This window comes from Lichenostomus cassidix, chromosome 1 (assembly GCF_008360975.1).
Source record: "Lichenostomus cassidix isolate B80296 chromosome 1, HeHo_3.0, whole genome shotgun sequence".
Classification (NCBI taxonomy): Eukaryota; Metazoa; Chordata; class Aves; order Passeriformes; family Meliphagidae; genus Lichenostomus; species Lichenostomus cassidix.
Genome location: NC_139479.1, coordinates 63,431,045 through 63,454,187, shown reverse-complemented (window position 1 = coordinate 63,454,187; position 23,143 = coordinate 63,431,045). Strand labels below are relative to the sequence as shown.

Sequence of the window (23,143 nt, the reverse complement as noted above, 5' to 3'; positions counted from 1 at the left end):
TTCCCTGCTTGATCAGCAGATTCAAATCCCTTGCTGCCAGATTGGCATAAATTGCTAGCCAGTCCCTTTCCAAGAGACAAGCTTTGACTATCTCTCCCGACAGCAGTAGCCGGTCATGTACCAATTAGAAGCACATCCTTTCCAAAAACAGCTCCATGAACACCCAAACAGAGTATCTTTGGATCTTACAGCCTTCTCATTCCAGAAGTCAGGCTTTTGAAAATGTCAGGGAAGATATCCTCAGTCTCCTTTACATGCAAAAACCCTTCCAAAACGTACAAAGAAGAAAAAAAGGGCAGAGCTAAAATAAAGATGGAACTGCAAAGTACAAGCAGAAATTATTTTTTAGCTATCTTTAAATATTTCTATTTTTACATGCAATGAGCTCTTTCATGTTCTTTCAGTCTACCTCTGCTCACTTTAAGATCAAACTGGCTTTTTTTTTTTGCCAGCAATTCATTTAGAGCCTGCTCTCTGCCACCCCTCTCCCTCCCCACCTGCAGGCAAGCAGGGATCTGGGCCTCACAAGACAACTGTGGCGTGGGTGTTATTGGCTGTCTGTTTTGGCAGCCTCTCATCCTTTCTTCCAGCTCTGTTTTGAAACACAATCTAAATTAAAAAAAAAAAATTAAAAAAATAAATAAATTAGACATTCCTGCTCTCCCTACTCACACCAGCAGCGCTCCCATTGCCACAGCATAAAGCATGGCTGCGAAAGCAGCGGCACTGGGCAGGTTGGCAAATGTTCCAGCAAGGAAAAACCTCACTCCAAGAAAAGGTAAACATTTCAGGAGGGGCTGACGCAAAAACAGGGAAAAGAGGGCCAAGAGGGCTTCAGCCAGCTCTCTCCCACATTTAATAGCATTAGGTTCTAACATGTAATTTGGACTAAAAGACTAATTCTTTCCTGTGGTTTGATGGATGTTAACATCCCCTTTTCTTTATTAATCTTTAATAATGTATTACATAACATTCTGATACACTAATTACCATCTCATGTCATAGCAATTTTATTAAGAGATACTTACAAATACCCATTCTGAAACGATTTCAGGACTTTTTGTCATTTTCTCTGAGCTACGCTTGTTGAAGCACTGGCAACACAGCCTGATGCTGCTTCATGCAGCTTCCAGCAACAACACATCTCTACACAAAGATGTCTCATGAGCCCTGGGAGTCAGGCACGGATTCTTCTTGCGTTTAGTTTCAAAAGACTTGTAAACAAGTTACTTTTAGCACACTAGGTTGTGATAAAACACTGGTAACACAGCCCTATTAGGTTCCTGTACCTGCTACAGTTCCAAATCCAGAAGCAATGCCAAGAGAGAAAAATTCCTTTATACCAAGTAATGGAAAATTTGTTAACTATTCTGCAGTTAGTGTTTGCTCATTAATCCGTTATCATCTCGCGAGGCAAGACTTGGTACCATGAGGTATTTTTCTGTATAAAATTGCTAATGCCATCAGGATTGTCCAAATGGGATCATCATCATTAAAAAGATCACACGGTGAGGAAAGTGATTACGACAACATCTCAGTAAAAGGATTACTAATCACAAGTAGAATCCTGGTACAAATCTCATTCTCTGTATACAAGAAAGGACACAAAACCTTTTAAACATAATTTATATACATTTATGGCTTTATACAACAAACTGTCAGGGATTGTTCTCATGTGTCTGTAGAAGTACATCAGGCACTTTTTCTGAAAATATCCACGTATGAATTTTAATTTTGCAATGTGACTAAGTCAGAGCAGTGAAGCGTTGAAGAGCTGTCACACCCCTCGCAAATAGAACTAGCAGTATGTACATGCCAATCTCTCAGATATTGCTGGTTTGTGGAACACCTTCAAAAAAGAGGCCAGTTTTCACGTTGAATAATTTGCTTTTTGCTTGCATAAACCATGCTGCATCTTACATTATGATTACCAAAATAATAATAATAATAATGAGAATACCTTATTTAAAATCAGTCATAAATTAAGAATCCTAGCAATTTCATAATGAAAATAGGAATTTCAAATCAGTAAAAAAATAAAAAAGTACTAACATACATCCAGTGGTTTAACAAGTGCAAATTTTATACTGTTTTATAATTGGTCCAATTTTAACTTCTCAGGGATGCTCTGTTGACTTAAGCCAATAATAAGCAATATGATTTTTGCTTATATGTGTAGGCAAACTGTCAGTTTATCAAAGCAGAGCTTTCCAATTAATGCATCTACTACCTAAACATATATCATATAGCTATATTATGGAAACAATACATCTTTATATTTAAAATATCTGAACAGCTCTATAATACAATAAACTTTTAATAACAGTACAAACCAGAGAAAAGTCAAAAACAAGGCTGCATAGGTAAGATCATCTGCACAATTCACAAACCAATCATTTACAACAATTCTGACAAACTAAGTTACTCCAGAAACTTGGTACTTTTACTGAAAAAGGATTTATAACTAGAGGTCACATAATGTTTTTTTTTCAAGGCAGACAACATGCTCCTTCACCAAACTTCACAGTATTCCAAAGTTACAATTGCAAGATATTAGAATGGCACCACAAAAAAAAAAAAAAAAAAAAAAAAAAAAAGCCTAATTGACCATGAAGCCAAAATCTCTCTGATTTTGTCCAACTGTTTTCTCACAATATTTAAAAGGGCTTTCTACAGACTGTTGTAATTAAGAAAAGGCTACATTCATGTTATTCATACTTATAAAAGGAAATGAATAAAATATCTGTTTACAGGAAGTTATACAGTAGCAGTAAATAATAAATGGGAGGTATATTGTTAAATGTAGCACGTTCATCTGCATCCCCACAGAGTATAGCATTGAGTACTGCTTTCTTTGCATGCGGAGGTGTATTTTATGACTACTTTGGCCGATGTGTATCCATGCCTATTTGGGACTAAACATTTTCGCACATGCAGCAGACAGAAGGATCTTCAGAAACCCCTGTGTGAGCCCTTCACTCGCTCCACTGCCAGATTTACTATCACATTTCAGACTATGCATTTGATGGTGAAGATGCTATTAGAGATATTTGCCTGTAAAAGCAGGTGGCTTCATTGAGGCTTTGGCACTAAGAACATTTGATTTTGCTCAAAACAAGTTCAAAGAGCAATTTCACACTGGGGAAGATTTTGTATCACACCAGCCTCTGCAACTGCCTGACAAGCATTATAGCATATCTAAAAAAGTAGGACCAGCTGTAATTAGAAGTGATTTAAGCCCAACAGGGAGCTAAATGCTTGCACATCAATAAATACATTGCAGAGCCTTAGGAAAGTCGTAACAGGATCATTAAATATATGGCTTGTTACTAAACTTCATTTACTTGGCACATCCTGTTTCCTTCTCCACCATAAGCCATCTCTATAGGGAACATGAGTTTCAATTAGGACATTTTCCAGTTGTGAGCTATTTAGACAAAAGAAAAGTCAGTATAAAAGTATTTGTTTCCCCCCTTCTTCATGACTGCTAGCCAGCCCTAGCAAAAAAGTTGTTAATTCTGCCCATGCATAAAAAAAGCTCCAAGGACTTCTATAGCACAAATGTTGTGTAGCAACCAGTGAAAATACAGGTGAGGCCTGTTATTCACACATCCATGAAAACTGCATCATGCAGTTGCAAAAAATCAGAAATCGTTTATTCCAAGACCTACTCCTGAAAATGCTCAGGTAGCTGTCAGTGCGCCTATTCCATCAAGAGCAGCTTTTTCCACAGAAACCTCTGTTATTAATGCTCTCCCCTACCCTAAACCTCATGCATTTGTGTAACTTTGTCACTTACTTTATCTTTCTTATTGAAAAAAAGTAATGTTTTGTCCTGCAAATAAGGTCAAAGAAGTTCTAGTCTCCCACTCAAAAGTAGCATTTTTGCCTCTTCAAATCTACTGCTTTATAACAGAAATACTGATGAACCCTAAAACTAGTGCTAATTAAGACAAATGTCAATTTTGTCATTAATTTTACTACAATTACAAATTTTCCGCAAACGGTCCTGCTCTTGAGTGCACAAACATTATGAGACCTCCATGAAATAAATATAAATGTGAAGCATTGTACAAGCATCTTAACAATGAATACTTAACACTTTGTGGTAGTCAGAGTTAAAATGATAATAGAAGCAGATGACATTTCTAAAAATGCATATATAAAACTGATTAAATATTTCTAAACATAAAGTTGTCTATATTTATACATCACACAACAAAAAAAGGGACAGAAATGTTTTGTATTTAAGATCCTTATTAAGCTTTTCCTTTATCAGCACTTTTAAGTGCTAGGGAAATTTATAAAAACATGTACTTAATCCAGTTAAAATACTGTACAAAATGAAGAGGTTATGAATGCTGCCAGATCTCAGATTTTTTTTTTTTTAAGTTGCCTATGTAACAAAAGTAGATTTTAATTATAAGAAAAATAGCTTGGAAAGTATTCCAAAAATTATCTTAAGCCCAACAATAAAGTGATTAATCTGACAATGAAATCCAGATATATTCTTGCATAAATTTACATGAATACAGGTAACCTATCAAATGGCATTTAACCTACTGTTTGCTTTGAATAGTCAGTGAGTTTAGTAGGATCATATTTAACAGGCTATTCTATTCCCATATGAAATGTGTGGCAATTTTGAGGAAAATAATGCAGTTTGTACTGCTGCAAGGCAAGTCCACAGTTATCTCAATTCATCAAAACACAGGTAACATCAACGAAGGTTAAACTTACTTAGGGCATGAGATCATCACAGTATTCTTACAAAAGTTTATAAACTTTTCTTGGACCAAAACAGATAGTCTTAAAAAACAATTCTTCTTCTATAGATCATACTGTACAAAACCGAAAGCACAACATGATGTAAGTAAGAGTCTTTGCTGTGAATATGTGGTGTAGTGAATTTGGCACTTCTGAGTAATGAAATTTCCAATGGCACAGTTCTTATCTACAGCAGCACATAACCTGCAAACCTTGGGCAAACATCCTGTACAGGAAAATACTCTCTCTGCTGCCAACTCTGACGAGAGGAAGAAAAAAAGGGAAAAAAAAGACCCCAAAAAAAGTTAGTGCATGCGCACAGCTTTGTCAAGAAAATTAAAAAGAAAGGTGAAGGACATCTTTGTACTGCTTTTCTCAGTTCCTGCTGTCAGACAAGTCTGGAGAATTTAACCATAGCCTAGGGAGAAAGAAAAAACAACAAAAAGAAGAAATTAACATTCACAACAGATGAATAAATCTATTAAAATATGCTCAAGCTAGCTTTAAGACACCTTACATGGGGAAAAAAATGTATTCATTATTGGCTAGTTACCAGCAAGTTTTTTGTTTAAAACATCAATGACAAAATATTCGTGCTGCACATGAAGTAAAAGCAGTCTGTTCATGACAGTCCTAATGCACCAGTGCAAACCTGATTCTCAAACTAACAAAGGACTGAAAGTGACTATTACCGAGGGAGTTCACATGCCAACACAGAAGAACTCCCAGATTTTAAGCATTTTGACATTTCTTTCTTTCCCCTTTCGCTGTTTTGCAGATTTATTATAAAAAGCACAGCTTACCTCCTATTACATCCTAGCCTGACACCCAACTGTGTGTGGTTGTCTTTACGCTGTGCTGAAAACTTTGGTTAGGCAATACACTGTCAAAGTTAAAATCTAACGTTTCTCCATCCATAAGGTCATTACGGATAATCGACTCCATGTCACAGTCCAACCGTTCAATCAACATGTCATCTAAGTCACTGGGAAGCTTCTCCTGGTGGAGGGAAACAATTCCCACCCTCCCGTAGCCATTGCAACTGTTAACAGGGGCATATGGATTCATGGCATTCATCTGCATTGGGTGACTCATAGGCACTTGTAACGAAGTCTTCACTGTCGACAGGCGGTTTAGCCCTGATGTGTGTGACATGGTGTTCACTGTGTGTGACAAGGCACGGCCATTGACTGCAGGTGCTGGCTGGTTATGTCCCTGGTGAGGGCGGGCGTTAGGGTTCATCATTTTGCTGTGGGGCGGCTGGCTGCCGTAATTCGGCATCACCGAGTTGGCGACCATCAGCACGCTTTGGCCCAGCACCCTGCCGCCAGCCTGGGAAACACCAGCATCCACTGATGCCAAGATGTCGTTGTGCGGAGGAGAATCGGAAGTCAGTAACTCCTTCAGAAGTCCCGCAGGACAGTTATATTGGCTCATCGATCCATAGCTTGATTTACTGTCTTGGAGAGTCTGCATAGGAATCTGGGACAAAGAGTTCATGCTAGCTTGAGCATAAGTGAATTTCCTGTAGTCAGGATTTGGTGAACCTATACTTGTGGTCGAGGATGCGAACGAGTAACCTGGTGTTTGCTGCATCAGGGTGGCAGATGAAGACTGGGTTGACACAGTCATTGATGTATTAGGTGACAAGAGATTGAGATTATCCAAAAGGTTTTCCATGTTCTCAGAATTACTCATCTCTGAAAGGCTGGGCAGAGTAGAAGTCATTTTGGTGGCTGATGATGGGTATACCATGGAGTGCACGTCCCCATCTCCAAGATCATCTTGCTCTGGCAAAATAGGAGAAAGTCTTCCGCTAATCGTGCTAGCATTAGAGCTCGTTCTAGGTCGAAATGTACTCCAGTTATCAAAGTCATCATTACTGTGAGAGCTGGGACTTGCAGGCCACTTTGAGAACTGTGATCCAGGGCTGTCACCATTTCCCTCTTGACCAGACTGAAGGGCTGCTTTTTTCTTGGCAGCTCTGCCTCTGCTTTTGGCAAACTTGCTGTTGTTATCCATGGACGCTGCTCGCCTCCTAGGAGATTTGCCACTCTTCCCTCCTTCAGGGTTGAGCATCCACCAGGAACTTTTCCCCGTTCCCTCATTTTGCACTCTGATGAACTTGCTGTGCAGAGACAAGTTGTGACGGATTGAATTCTGAAAAACAGAATAGTGTGTAAGAAATGGAGAAGACATGCATCTTTTATGGCATACTAATACATGCTTTTGTAAGCACACTCTCACTTTGTTAGAACACACAGGGGTAATCATTAAATAAGAAAACATGCCAGCCTGGAAACATCTTTTATCAGCTCACCACTCTGAACTGGCTGAAACAAGCTTGCAAAGAGTTGCCATGTCAATTTGTCTGTCATCTGCCTCGATCACATCTGACACTATAAAAAGTTAAATAAAACACTGCAGGAACTGCTCCAAAATAAAAATTCCACATGCAGAAGACAAAATAAACTGTAAGATCAAGAAGACCTTCTCAGAAGATCTTATTATCAGCTTCACTCTGGTGAGTGAGCCTGATTGTATTTATAATTTTTTTTTTAATTATTATTTTATTTTATTTTAAAGTTCAGGAATGCTAGATGCTCTTCTATGGTCCTTATAATGGATTCTCATCCTGCACATCCCTAAACTCTACAGACATGTGACACACAAACTATCACTATTGCCACTGAGCATTAGTGAGATTTATTTCACTTGTGGGATATATGAGAAAACACATATAGAAAGCCAGTTGAGGATGAAGTTCTAATTTTTATAAATAAACATCATAAAATGCCTAAGAAATCACAGAAGATGAAGGAATGTAAACAGCATAGACAAAACTGTAATGAAACCCTCAGTCTTAATACCATCTTTCTCTTTCAAAATCAACATTTAATACGCAAAATTGACTCTTCAAATGCCTGGTGGCACCAGATATCTTGTGCCAAGATGGAGCAGAGGTACTGGAGCTTTTTGTTACCGCCTCAGCCATGAGTAATGTTTCATGTTTTGTTCTTAAATACAAAGAATAAAAAAAAATTCCAAAATGGAAGACCACAGGCTGAGGCTGACCTGTTAACAAGACACTAATCTTTGCTTCACCAAGCTGTAAATACACCTATTTTTCCTCATATAGTTTTCTGCTGAGCACATGTAAAAAACATTGTATCAACAGCAAAGTTTTCCTCTATCTTGACACAATTGCTAACAAAAGGCCACAAGTTCACAGAGTACTGAAACAGGCAGCCGTAGATGTTGGTAGAAGGATGGGACAGTACCGTGGTCTACACTAGGACTGCAATTTGTGCAAAACAAGGAGGAGGGAACCACAAAACAACACACGAAATAAATGTGTAAACCAGAAATTAGACCTCAACGGCAGAGAAATCAGTAATTCACTACCTGCCTTCCATTCACAGTAATTTATAGCAACTTGTCTATAGAAACTTCTGGGGTAGCCAGAATGAAAAGGCTGTTTCTAGAAAGCACTAGTGTAAGGCTGATCTTCACCCAAATGCCAGCAGACCAATTATTTCAGAACACTAAATGGCTGCCAGACCTAAAAAAACCCCTGTTCTTAATTTCCTGTCTTCCTATCTTTTAACTCTGATCTATCTTCTCTTGAGTTTTTAACCTGACATGCAACACCCACCACAGCACCAAACCATGAGGATGATACAGCTCATGGAGCATTCCCTGTGAGGTAAAACAAAGGACAAGGGACACAGCCACTGCTCTGATCTCTGGCTGCTCTTGCTGAATTTCCCAGCCCAGTGCTGCCTGTGACAGCAGCATCTTTGGAAATGTCCTCCTTTATCTTCACTTCTCTACATCTGCTTTCTCCAAGATGCACATCTTTCCCCATTTCCTATACATCTGACTGACAGAAGAACAGGAGCAAAGGCCGTAAGTAGGCATGCCAGGCAAAAACAGTCATCTCATGGCTTAAACCAGAGACAACAAGCTCAAACTCCCTGCAAGAGCCATGATATGTTTTGGACTGTGGAAAACCAACCAGACAAAGCAGGACTGGCCATCTGCAGAGCTCAAGTGGTTACTCTGGGATCAAAGAGGAGAGCTTCAGTAGATGAGGGCAGCAAGGAGGTGTTACAGTCCTTCAACACCTTACAGGTGCTACTGACTTGAGACTATGCCCCCAGAAGGGCAGCTTCACCCTAAACAGGAGCACAAGACACTCCCTGACAGCAGAAGATGGCAGAGTATGGCCTCAAGGCACTGGCTGTTCAACCAATATGGCAATGAGTCAAACCATGTGCCTAAACTCAGAAGCATTTCCACCCTCTCCTCCACAGAACCATCTTTACAAATTATCCCAGTTAAACCAGCAACAATGCCCCATCCCTGGCAGTATTCAAGGCCAGGCTGGATGGGGCTTGGAGCCACCTGGTCTAGTGAAAGGTGTCCCTGCCCATGGCAGGAGGGGCTGGAACTAGATGAACACTAAAGTGCCTTTCAACCCAAACCATTCTATGACTCTGTGATGATTTTATAATTTAAGTAATTAATCTTACTCAATTTCAAAAGGAAGCCATTCTCCTAGAAACTGTAAAGTAGGACTGTATCTCTTCACTGCAGGTAACCCTAAAATCAAAACACCATCTTTGATCTACCAACAGGGTGTTAGGGAAGGCCTTGGAATTTTATTTGCACCAGGTGCAGCTAACACATAGGGAGAGTAAGGCTGGAAATCCATCTTTGGACTTGCCCTCAGCCCAGGGGCTGGCCGAGAAGCCTCCTGAGGCCGGCCTGGCGCAGCCCATTGTTTGCACTCAAGGGCCACAGCCGAATCTGTGGCTGACACAAGTCCAGCTCTAGAAATGTCGCAAGAAAGTTGCTCTGCACGGCTGTTGATTAAAAAACCTCCTGCGCCAGTTCATTTTTTTACTGTATTTTGTAAACATAGCCGGTTGGCTCAGGATCACTGTTTACTATCAAAATAGACATATCAAACACACAAAACATCGGTCAGGGAAAACACCGTGATGAGGCTCAGCTCCCTCTTCTCTGCTACACAAGCGTTAAATATTTAAGAAATCGCTGCTATTCCTTAGTCATCAAAAATGTTATAATCTGGTATTATTGTACCGAGGACATTTGAGGTCGCTCTTTGAGTAACAGAGCTGTCTCCTAACTCTGCCAGCAATGAAAAAAAATTTTCCTAACAGGAAAAGGTTTGCGGCCCAGAGCTTGTTACATAAATTCCTGTTTTTCATGCAGCCAGCACGACATTAAAGAAGCTATGATTTACTAACTTGGAAAAAGTGTTGAAGAGGTAAATCTTGTGAAAATATGCTCTGCTGTTAATGATGTTGTGTCTACAAATCCTTGCCAGATGCAAACATGACCTGATAAAAAAGTATAGTTTCAGCAGTGGATCTTGGCAGCGGCAGGAATGGCGCAGCTGTCAGTGGCTGGGGCGTGTGGCAGCACCACCAGCCCCAGCACGCTGTGAAGATGCCTTCAGCCATGGCTTTCACCTGGACTTCGAAGCAAAGCCTTTTGAATGACTCCAAAAGCAAGCTGTCTGCATTTTGAGGCGGGTCTCCATGCAGCGGCAGCTCGTGCCAGATCACACTGAGCGTAACTGCGCCGGAATTTTATCAAAATCTGGGTCAGGATGGCAGCGGGGTTGCTGCCACCTGTGGAGTGCTTCCTGGGATTGAGTTTTTGCTTCTGAGACAAAGTAAACTTACTTCAGCATTGAGATGAGGAACTGTGGATATGCTCATTGCTACTTTCTGATTTAAGACTCAAAATATGCAAAACCGGTATCAGCTACGTGCAATGGGAAGAGCACGTCCTAGCTAATAAAGCTCGTGAAGCCAAGAAAATTATTCCTTTGAATCTACGCATTTATATCATTCAGTTGCATTTCTGACATTTCTAACAACTCTACCGATATTTAATACTGCATTTAAACTCAAGATAATACCAAAACATTGCAACTTAAATTTACTTTGACTAATTGCTGAAAAAAATTATATTCCAATCACAACTGAAGTTGAGGTATTTAATTTTTTTTTTAGTAAATTGTTTTGCTGTTTTACTAAACACCTGAAAACTGAGTTGCTCTGTTAAACTTGAAAACATTGTACTTACTGAAGTGAGACCATACAGTGACACTGGCTGTCTTTCTTCCACTGCAGCCCTTGGAGCACCAAAGGGGGAGGGAAGTAGAGCTCCTCTTTAACCCCAGTGCAAACCTCTCCAAGCAGGACCTATCTGTGGATCTGAGAGTATCCAGGGAGCTGCAAGACCCCAGATTTGTAAAAGCACCTACAAGTGTTCATGGTCTCTCCCACCCATGGGCACAGGCAGCACTCATCCTGCCACAATGCTGTGATAGCCACCAAAAGGGAGACTGAGGAATGGATGTGACAGTCAACACAATTTACAAAAACAAGTGAATTTGCTAGCAAGGTGCATATGCTGACAGCATTGCAATAAGGCATGCCAAGGCATCTCAGGGAGATTCACAAGTAAATAGTAACAAAGGCAGCAGCTGGCCTCTGGAAGCAGATGCAGTCATAACAAACTGGGAGGCCATAGGAGCAACACAGCTTCCGTAACACACAGGTTATGGAAGGACTTCATTAAAATCAACAGTCTAATAACTGCCCACTAAGTTTTCATTCAGATGACATGCCAGGAGTCCACTGCTTTCTACACTTCATCCAAGGGGATGGTCTACACAGCCAGCTTGCTCTACCATCAGCTGAAATGACTGCAAATACAGATTAAGGCACAATACATTGACTGTAGTTCTCAGATCCCTTCAAACAGTATCTGAAACAGATTTGGAAGACTGTTTTTGCAGAAGAGGGGAAGCTGCTTATTTCTTAGTTTTAACTGATAGTTGGAGGACACTGCAAGAGGAGCATTCTCAGGAAAAAATGTCAGGGTTGAGGACTGGTAGGAGAGAAGGTCACACAGCTAACATCATCACTGTTGAGAGATGTCTGCTGTGATCAGTGGTCGCACATTCTGTTACTGACAGGGTTCTCAACCAGCAAAATCTCCTTGTGGCGACACCACCAAATCAAGTTTTGCAGCAGAGAAGCGAAGATCCCAGGATTTCCATATGCTGTCACAGAAGACATTTGACCTGTCTCTCTGTCTTTGTATAGGGACCCTGGAGCAGGTCCAGATGTTCACATCATCCTGCTCTTGGAGCCTCAGTGGCAAACACCGCTGGAAAAAGAAGTCATTAACACTCCTGGGAAAGTGTGCAAAGGCCAGGAAGTTCTCCAGCACACTTGCTCAGGCTCGTTCAGCATTAACAGCCAGACAGCAGCAGAAGGGGCTATCCATGGCAAGTGGCACCATGTGGCATCCATCCAAGGCTAAGCTAGATCATGCCTGGCAGAACAGGCAGGTCTGCCTGCAATAGTTACACTGCCTGCACCCACTTTGCTGTGGTTTCCAACCATGCTGCCAAGTTTGCAGGGGCTGGATAAAGAGGCCAAGGAGGAAAGAAAACATTGGTAACTCCAGACCTACCAGAATTTCCTTTGGTACAACAGTCTGGTGTAAGGCAATCTTGTTTGTCTTATCTAGTAACTATGAAATACAAAAAGTTCAGATACTGATGCTGCACATGGAGCTTGGATTTGCCTCAGAGCTAGTGTTGTACACTCAAAAGCATTTGGTCTACTGATAGCACACACTTCTCTCTCAAAAGTGTTGCTGACACTACAGTGTTCACCAGCACAACCACACATCTGGCTGCAGTGTCAGAGGCCTCAAATGCTAATGAAATAGCTAATTTAGCCATCCAGTTATGGCATTTTTTTATTACAGCTCAAAAACCTTCTCTGTTGTCCAATAAGAATATGGACAGAAAGCATGTCCCTTAGCCTCAGGTCAAAGAGTCATATTTAGAAGATGCTGGAAATCTGCCACCTGCAGCTGCATGAAGGTGGAAGGGCAGGATTTCCTCCCAAACAGGTCATGCTTTTTTGGGTCCTTTCTTCCTGGGGAGGTGCTTTTGTTTGTCTTCATTTTTCCTTCTGCACTGTTAAATAGTTAAGAAGTATCAGCTGGAAAAAGTTAAGAAAGACTTCCCTCTTCCTAGAGGGGCCTTGCACTGTTTCTCTGTGCTTTCCATTACACATGATGGCACAGTGAGAGTCTTTCCAAGACCACCATCTATCTAACACCAGCTCCAAACATGGAGACACTTCCATAAACTGTTTCATGTGGTAAAATTTCAGCAATGCATCCCTTTTTCCATGCATGAATGTACAAGAATCAACAAATAGCCATCAGGATAAATGGTGGCTTCATTTATCAACTTCCTTTACCACAATATTAATAGTTGTGAAGTGCAGAAAATAAGGGAAGAAATAAATAACAGATTAAAAAAATTCAATGATAGCAGGGATAACTATTTTTGGTGATCCAGACAAATCCTAATACTGCCTTTACAAAACTGATGCTGTAAGCTTTCTATTCCAACAGATGGAAAGCAAGTGTTTGACAAATACAAGGGCTCCATATTTGTAAATAAACATTCCTGTTTCCACAAATATGAAATATATATATGCATATGCACATATACAGCTCATGATGAAGAAGCATTTCCCAAGTTCACCAGCGACACAGGAGGCCATCAAGGAGGCCTCACTGAAGAGGAATGTTTCAAAGTCAAGATGCCCTTATAACTAGGGCTTCTTCTCTGCTCTCCTTACACACTCTCAGACCTCTGGCCTTCACAAGCAGCCTGTGCAATTACATCAGTAACACAAAACCAGCAAAGCAGGAGGACTCGTGCATAACCTGACTGCAGTCCCAGGCGCTATCACAGAAAAGCTGGTAAAGGATGCAGTTAATAAAACATCAGAGGTCAGGGAAATAATCAGTCTTTCAAACCAGTCTCACAAAATATGGGCCATTGCACATACAAAAACCTGTATCTTTTGTTCTGGAAAGGTGAGGGAACACCTGCATTATACCAATACCAGACCAAATACATGACAGTGCTGCATCATGGACCACTGCTAAGGTGTGCTTATCAAAGGGATTAAAAGCACTGGAATTATCCATAGTGCAGCAAGGCCTGAGGGAGGCTGCTGTGATGCCCTTTTACAATTACTCACTGTGGGCTCTAATGCAGTGAGCGGGAATGTGACTCTGCAGGGACGCAAGCACCACAGCCATAATGGTCTGAGGAAAAGCTGTGCTCAAGCGCAGAGCAAAAGTGGGTTATTGCAAGGAAAACATGAATCACAATTATAGGCAAAGTTTATTAAACTCAAAACAAAAAAAAAAAAAAAAATTGGAGTAATAAAGTAGCGGTTCATCCATACAATGCCAGAATGACTAATAGCTCCAAATTTTATTCTGCCACTATAGTGAAGAGAGATTAAGGGGTGTTTATTTTTTTTTCTGCCAGTGGGAATAATTATGATCAGTAGGACAAAAAATGTTAATCACTCATTTCCTGTTTAACAGACAGCCTGCTTCACCTCTGCCACTCTCCACCGTTACACCCAATTCATCACAAAGACTACAGCACTGTTTATAGAAAGCTTTCCCCCAGCTTTTTTCTTTCAAAAACTAAGCTGCCTTTTATTGACATTTGTTAGCTCTAATGAAGAGGTACACACATATATACATGCTAAATATATCAAAGCCAATTAGACAAGCAGATCATCTTAAAAGGAACACTGGAAATATATTCTTACCAATAAAAAGCAATAAGGTGAGAAATAGGCCAAAGTCTTAAGTGCAAATTACAGAGGTGAAAACACATGGTAGTCTGAAAATAGGGCTGATTTTTTGCATTGGCCTTTGAGAGCACACAGAGAACTTCAAAGAAGAAAAACAAAAATCAAAACCCCCGCTTATGATTACTCAAAAAGCCTTAACTGGTTAAGTGAAACAACTGTAAAGATCCCTGCCTGAGAAACCACATAAGTTTTCCATATTAAAATCCCTGTGTAATGGCCCAAGCAGACCTTTGCCACTTGCCTAGGTAAAGGCACAACAAACCTAGACCTATACGTTTGGTTTCAGTTGGATAATTCACTAGCGAGCCACAGATCTTCATTTGCATGAACTAAGACTATTTGCTTCCATAAAATCACAGATAACCTAAAGGTTGGAATGGTCATCACGACCTGATGGATTTAAAAGCAATGTCCTACCCACAACAGTTGAAAATAAAGTAAAACTGAGGCAGGTAAAGCAAAGCAGGACACACTGGAGACAGGGCTAAGTGATACTTGTCCATGGGCTGGCCACGCCTGGACAAGCTCGAGGGCTATCTGTATTTCTGACCTTGGGAAGCAACAAACCAAAGGGGATGTAGTGATCCAACAGTATAAAAAGTTGTGTTGACAGAGCCTTTGCGTAGATTATAAAAAAAAAAGGAAATACATCTCCTTATTACACTTGTATTAGCATAGCAGAGGGACTCTTTTCATTTAGCAAGCAAAGGACTAAGGGACTCACATTCTCTGGACATGGATGTCACTGAATACCAGTTTTTCAGAAACAAAGAGTCAATGAAAGCAGCAAGCTTCCTTTGCAGCAGGGTTAGCTGTGCCCCACAGGAAATCCCTGGCTTGAGGAAACTGCAAGTCTTGTGAAAAGAAGGGCAAAGCCTTTTATTTACAGGCTGAATGATATCTTAGGCTACATCTCACTATGCATTTGATCTTTATTTTGACTACAGCAAGTGCAAGGATAGACTAGCAAAATTTTAGTACAGTCCCCAAAACTACAAAAAGAAAACTAAAACAGAGTTAAGTGGAATTTTTTGTTTTTCTTTAGGGCATCTTTAGAAACTATTTAGTGCACCTAGTGGTTAAGATGCTGAAGGTTTCACATATATAAGGGGACAGTGTCACCTTAAAAATAGCAACCACCCCACAGATTTCACCTTATGTTGTAAATATCTGATACTGATGCAATAAACAAGAGAAACTGAGGAAAGAAGAAAGGGTCATTTCTGTTTCCCATAGTTTATTTTGCACCTGGATATAGTCCAGTACGTAAAGACAGTCACTGTTTTACTATTTATGTTTTCTCTATCCAATTTACCCTTTATCTGTCTCATACATAAAAAGAAAATAAAATATAATTTTCCTGTTAACAAAAGAGTAGCAGAAAAGCATTGATTTCTTACATTTTTTATTAAATAGATTAAATATGATCATATTTAAGTTCTCTTTAAACTCCTGCATATCTGCAAATATGTAAAGGATATTGCTTTATGCAGTCAGTATTTGCTCGTTTTTTCCTTGTATTCTGTTTTTATGCTCCAAATTCACAAAAAGCAATTATATATTTTCAATTACTCTTCTTTGCACACCCCTTAAGAGGCACCACATAAACTAGGTATTGTGTTTCTCCCCAGCTTTTAGAACACATTTTGCCTTGGTACTTATTTTCCCCCACCAGAGAAGCAGGTCAGACCACCAGCACACTCTCCTCGGGAGAGCTTTTTCCAATTCGAGTTTGCTCTCACAGCCTAGCAGATTTTATGTAACACAATTTACTACTCCAATGCCAGCAAAAAACCCTCATCCAAATTTCAATATAGCCTTTGGCTATATTCCAGCCTGCACTGCCCCTCTCCACTCTCTGGCCACTTGCAGCCACCCTCTTTCAAAAGGTGAGGTTTATACTTAAAAGGGATTTTAGTTGATTCTCTTGGGACTCAGAGGACCCCTGATGGGTGGTTGCACTGTTCGTGCCAGTGTCTTCCTCTCAGACGCTGCTTTCTGTGACGTTCTTCAGGCTTGTAGTTCAAGGAACGCTGGCACTCATCACTGGTTTTCATGACATCTGTTCGGTATTATAAAGCCAGAGTCGTCCAATCTTGCAAAACATGTAGCACCAACTCTGAACAGTTACCCCCAGATACACACAATTTTCAGTAGGCTATGGGAGGCACAGTGCTATTTTCCAGAGCAAGATGGGCACCCAGAGGAGGGAAATCTAAAGGGCAGTTTCTTCCCTCACACCCACTTTGGACGCATTCCTAGTCCCTCACTACTGTAGGCTGTGCTCTGTACTTAACAGACCCTTATTAAATCAAAGGACTATTTACAATCTACATACTGGCAAGTCCACATTCCCATAGAATGTCATCTGGCAACAGTGACTTAAACCATCAGCTCTGTATTTATTTGCTTTCCTCCTTCACAAACAAGAAAAGTAAAAAGCACAAGAAAAAGCCATGTTTTTAATGGCAAGAATGGAATTAACACAGTAAAGCCCAAGAGCTCTGATGCACCAGCACTCATTACAATACCCAAACATCCTTTTTTTCCTAAGCAGTAAAATATTACAGTGAGGACAATGGAAAGTTTAGGTACACACCTGCTGCTAGAGGTGCAGGACCATGCTGGACACAAAATAAAACAGCTTCCAGAGCTGGACACACACAGAAATGAGCTTTGTTAGCCAACTGCCAACTAGGTCTGATTAATCTCCCTTCGTTACTATTTCTCTTCACTTGATATATACAAGGAAACTGGCCTTACCACAGCTGCTCAGAGATCAGACCTCATTCATTCTCCCATTCTCCTGGACAGAGCCTGACACAGGGAAGCTCTGGGCACAAGGTGCCTTTTACCAGAATAGGAGGCGTCCCAGGAAGAACATGGTATCACTCTTATCAGTTCAGAAAAGAAAACACTGTTTTTGAAAAGCCTCCCCTCTTCTATGCTAATCCCTCAAACCCAAAAAGCTCTAACCAACTTTCAGATTAGGCTCCATCCTCCTGGAGGTCACAGTCTGCACATGGTGCAAACTTCACCACCATCGCTCCAACTCCCCCTCAATGAGCAATCCATGTGTAACTGGGCAGCGCAAGCCTGCCAGCCTCAATATTCAGATTTAAGGATTGCAACAGTCAGATTCCCAATCACAAAGCCTGCCAGGGGCCTCCCATCCCTCCCAAGCTTTTGCCCAAAGATGACAAAGGCAGCGAAGCTTCCCTCCAAATTTCCCAGATATGCATTACAGCACATTAAGGCAAAAGCACAGCTGACACTGGGAGCTAAAATGCTCTAAATCAATTTAAAGGGGTGCAACAAGGACGTCTTAAGTTACTCTACAGGGACTTGCTCAGTATTTGTCTCCTGACAGCTTTTGCTTCTTTCAAGTACTGCAGTTTAGTTCTTCCTCTTGCAGACAGTCAGAGAGAGAAGCAACACAGTCCCCTGTGCAGCTCCAAAGATGTGCAAACTCTTTAACTGAGCTGGTCAGAAAAGGCACTAGTTTAAAAAAAAAAAATTAAATTTACAGGACATTAACTTACATCAGATTAAAAATAGCAGGAATGTCAGCAGTAGGAGCTGTCATTTGCAATAGCTATCAAGACACAGGAAGTTATTTATTCTGTGGATCACATAAAGCCCTCTTTAAAAACAAGGATGAAACAGAAAAAAGAAAGCATGTTTACTGAAGCATGTTTTCTAATATTATTTATCTAGCCAATTTTGTTTATGAAATTTTATAATAATTTGTCATTGATACATATTTGGGTTTATGTCCACAGATCTGTTAAAATGCTGGCAACTGCAGGAGACACTGAAGCCCTCACTGCTCGTGCCCAATTTTTGGATTATTTTCAGTATTGAAGATATTGCAGGGAATTTTCACACATATTCATTTGGTTTTAAAAAGAAATTAAAGCCTTCCCCCGGAAAGTCAGGTGTTTTAAAGTATTTTGTTTGTTTATTATTCATGTAATCATAAATTACTCAGAGTATTTGGCAGGCCACGCCTTTCTCTGTTAAAACATTTGTTTTTACTTTTTCAGTTATTGTTTAGATCCCGGTCATAACATGCTCCAGGTTGTTTTGAACAGCAAAGAGGAAATAAGCAATATTTTAACTTATATCACACTCTAACAACATTAAGTGCTTACACAGCAATATGCTGCCTATTCAGTATTTTCAACTTTCTTCCTGTCCGCTGCTGGCTTACAACAGCAAGATAATTCACAGTTTTACAATTCTGCAACCTCTAAACACAGACTCACAAGCATGCTCAGAACAAAACACAAAAAGGAGCAAGAAATAGGATGTCAAAAAAAAGGGGAGGGGGTAAAATACAAAGTAAACATATTTGCTGAAGGCTGGTTTTGAAATCATGGGAAAGCCAACAAAGCTCTTCTAAAGTCAGCTCACAGGCATTGCAGGCAACCCAGCTGGACGAAGCAGAGCCCCAGCAAGGCACTGTTTGCCTACATTCACCCTGACACCACGGCAGAGTGTTAGGAAAGAGACTTTGAACTACGTGCCATCCCTGCTGCTCAGCAGGATCATGGTCTGCAGTGGATGTGATTACTAAACCCATCATGACCCCTAAGGAAATGCCCTCTGGATTAGAAAAAAGAGAGACATCATTCCAAATGCCACACAATTCATGCAAAACAGTCTCTGTGACAAAGCAGAAATTACAGACCTACATTTTGAAAATTTCTCAAGGATTTTTTTCTATAGGTTTAAGTTGAACATTGTTTTTCAAGCATTCAGTTATCATGGAGGATTTCCATCTCTCCTCTTTTAGGGAAGTCTCAGGAATTCCTTAGGAATTCTCTTTACATAGGAAGGAGAAGGAAATGAAGGAAAGAAGAATACTTCTTCCAAGACTGGTTTTGAAAAAAAGGTACTTCCAAAACTCAGTTTTGGAGCAAGGAGTGAAGGATCTGGACCTAACACCTTGAAGATATCTAAGCACCAACTGCAATTTTAATAAAGTTTAGTAGCTCTCAGACTCTCCTTTTAATGAAATTCTCAAGGCACTGGCGAAGTTCAGGACCTACCACTTAAAAACACATTTCTCAAACACTGGAAACTGGCAAAGTAACCATGGGCTCAATCCTCCTTTTTCTTCCTCTAACAATTATTCAAGGACCCCACATTCACTCATCCACTGCTGTCTACTTCTTCAATGCCAAGCATTTCTGGGGCATCTGATAAGAAAGTGCAGAGTTATCTTGCTCAAAGTTTTCATAACAATAGCAGCCATCCCACACACATATATATCTATTCACCATGTTTAACTGATTTTCCAGGGAGAGCAGTAGCTGAGTAATTTTGACAGGAAAAAATACAAATCTGTGTTCCATAGCTCTTTAAAAAAATTAAGTAGTATTTTAAACTGAAAAGATTGGGGTTTTTTCCAAGTCTCACCTATTTCTGTCTATTTTTGTGTTAAGTCTTTAAACTTGAAAACATTCAAGATTGACCGTAATCAACCAAAATATTAAGATACATACACAAATTGAAGATAAGCCTGTGATTTGTACAAATCCCCTGGCTGCAGTGATTTCTGTGGTTGGCTAATAAACACCACAGGAACAGATTTAAAGCAGATTTAAAGGCTTTTTAACCTTAAGAAAGAACTTGCCAGAGAGCAGCAGTGACAAGGCACTTACTTCCTGGCACAGCTAAAGGCACACCACAACTTTTGCATCAGCTTGCTTGATTCCCCTACACTGCCACAGAGCCTGCCCACTTCTTAAATAGCCCAAACCATGGGGATTTCTGATTTTTTTAATCAAGTCTATTGACAAACTCACATCCTTTCTACTGTAGCTGTTCTCAGCTTGTAGCCCACATACTCCTTGGGGCTCCAAAATACTTCTAAAATCCTTCAGAAGGCAGCCAGAGAAGGTAGTGGCAGTCAAATGTCCTCTCTCTGTTTGCATTGGCTTTCCTGTAATCCTGGCTTAAACACACGTGCACCACAGGAAGAAAACAGACAATTTTAAGTTGCTGACTCTAGAAAAAGGGCAAGAACCATCTAAGATTAAACCTGGCCCCAGACTTTGTCAAAAGGCTGACTTAAAGGATAAGGCCAAAGAAGATTAACTCCAGTACGATGTCAAAGTACACTCAAACAGCAACAGATTCTTGACAAACACTGAGGGGTTGTAAAAACCAGATCATTTAAGAGGAGACTTCATAACCCTGCAGTCTGTGCCTGAAGGAAATCTCCCCCAACCCATGTTCTGGCACCTGGTAAACTGCAGCAAATAGTTCTGGTTGTAGTGATGCAGCACAACTTACTGAGCCCTTAACCAGAAACACAGACAAACCCAGACAACTTCAGAGTAAAAAAATCCTCTGAGAGACACACTATCCAATGGAGAAGGTGACATTGCCATTCTTCCATGCACTATCTGACCAGCCAGTTCTCCCTTCATCTGACAGCAGTCAGGGAAAGAAATGGTAGCAAAGAAGTGCCCAGTTCATTCATCAGTAATGTTAGCAAGGTACAGGGAAAGAGATGGATGCTGCTGTTGCCTCCTCTCACTCCTGCTACGAGGGGCAGAAGACCTTTGGAATGATTCCTATGAAAAACCTATCAGCCCCTCACACTGAGGGACCAAACATGAACAGGTCACAGGCCAAGAAGCTCTACCAGTTTATTGTTTTCCCAAGAGAGTGAAAAGACATGATGCGAATAACCCCCACTAACAGTATTAACAGAGAAGACCATGGCTTTAAAGACCATGGCTTGTATTGTACAGCAGTTTCATCACAGCTGCTCAACAAGCCACAGCAGATACCAGTCACTTGGTGGGAAGCAATACTGACTGCCAAATCAGGAAATCCCTGAATACTCTGTGTTGTCCAGCTCCTCTGAGGCAGTCATGGGCTTATGGGTGATAGGAGCACCTGCCTCTGGTAGGGGGTCTGCCACTCAAGCTAAGCTGTTTCTGCTTCAGATGAAATGAGGAACTTGCAACCTCAGCAGCAGCTTGAAAATAGCAAAGCTGCAGCTTCAAACAGACAGCCAGAGAACACCCCATGAGAGCTTCAGCCAAACACAATCCCAATTCTCAAGTACCACCCACTAAAAAATTTGACCAATGCAAGGACAGTTTCCCCATATGGAAGACACTTCTCCACACCTCAGCTGCCATCCCCTGAATCTGCACGATACTAGACCAAAGCTCATCAGTGACCAAAATCTTCCTCCTCTTTCTCCTCTTTCTCCTCTGCCCACACCAAATCTAGCTTATTTCTACTGGAATGATGACATGCCCAACATCAAGACTGAACACTTGTACTTCCCTCAATGAAAGAACAAATTCCCCCACACCAAAAAGCTGCCAAAAACCAGGTTTCAATGCGTCAATATACAGACAAAACTTACCCAACTCAAGTCAACAGAAACTAAACATTTATTTCTCTACATTTAACACACATTTTTCTATTGATGGCATTAAAATACTAAAATTAATGCTGCTAGTTAGAAAAGGGTGCATGGAGCCTCATTGCAGCCTTTCAGTACTTAAAGGGAGCTTTTAAAAAAGGCAGGGACTGACATTTTACACAAGCAGATAGTGGTAAAACCAGGGGGAACAGTTCTAATCTAAATCTCTCCTCTTAGTTTAATGTTAGGAAAAAATTCTTTACCCAGAGGGTGATAAGGCTCTAGAACAGGTTGATCAAGAAAATCATGAATGCCCCATTCCTGAAGTGTTCCAGGCCAGACTGGATGGTGCCCTGGGCAACCTGATCTAGTGGTTAGCATCCCTGATGATGGCAGGGGTGGTTGGAACTAGAGGATCATTAAGGTCCCTTCCAACCCTTCTATGATTCTCTGATAGTTCTACCATATGATGGTCTGCTCTGCTTTGGTACAGTTTTTTCTTTGCTTACATTATGTTTAAATCTTGTTGCTTCCTTTTTTTTTTTGCCCTGAAGATTAGTTTATTATCCATTCTACAAGCCCCAAGGTAAGAGAAAAGGCAGTAAAAGCAATATAAAGAGTACCTGTGAAGATTAAAGACCATAATGACAATGGCAAGTCACACACACAGAGGAAGCTGAAACCCTCACTGTTGTTTTGGTTTCCCTCCCAAGTGCAGCTCTCCATGATGAGTTGAGACACACAGAAGGCTGTCCTCCCTTATGGGAAAGAAGCACTCCCACTAGCCCGGTGCCTGCTTGAGGGTGGAAAGCTGGAAGGACAAGAGGAGGGAGACCCTGGCACCTCTGCCAGAGGTTCAGAAAACACAGTTTTCTCTCAGGCAGAGAAGGAAGCAAACAGCAAGTGCTGCAAGCGCCATCCCTCAGCCATGGCAGCACGCACGCACATGCACACGCATTTCCTCCGGCTGCAGGAAAACAATGAAGTGTGGGGAGCCTGGCTCTTATATGAAGCACACACCGGCTATATATAAAATAAGGAAAGCAGCTGCTTCAAAAGCTCAGTCATGCTTTTATCAACAGGGCTTTAATTAGTACCCATCTGCTTCCTGTTTTATACTACAGAAGTGACTTTCACCTGTTTTAGCAAAACAACCCTTCCCCCAAATGGAAGTGTGCACACACACTCATGAACGCACAAGAAGTTCACAAACACCTTATGCTTA

General features: G+C 40.8%; 1 protein-coding gene across 1 annotated transcript in view; it reads right to left on the bottom strand.

Annotated features, from left to right (window-relative positions):
* Positions 1 to 986: 986 nt before the first annotated feature.
* FOXO1 (forkhead box O1) overlaps positions 987 to 23,143 on the bottom strand; it is a 61,830-nt gene continuing 39,673 nt past the window's right edge. Inside the window, exons 2-3 of the mRNA XM_085060856.1 lie at positions 5,571 to 6,927; positions 987 to 5,185 (exon numbers count right to left, since the gene is read on the bottom strand). Coding sequence (XP_084916982.1) covers positions 5,584 to 6,927 — 1,344 coding nt within the window. The 3' untranslated portion in view covers positions 987 to 5,185; positions 5,571 to 5,583. The remainder of the gene's footprint in view (positions 5,186 to 5,570; positions 6,928 to 23,143) is intronic.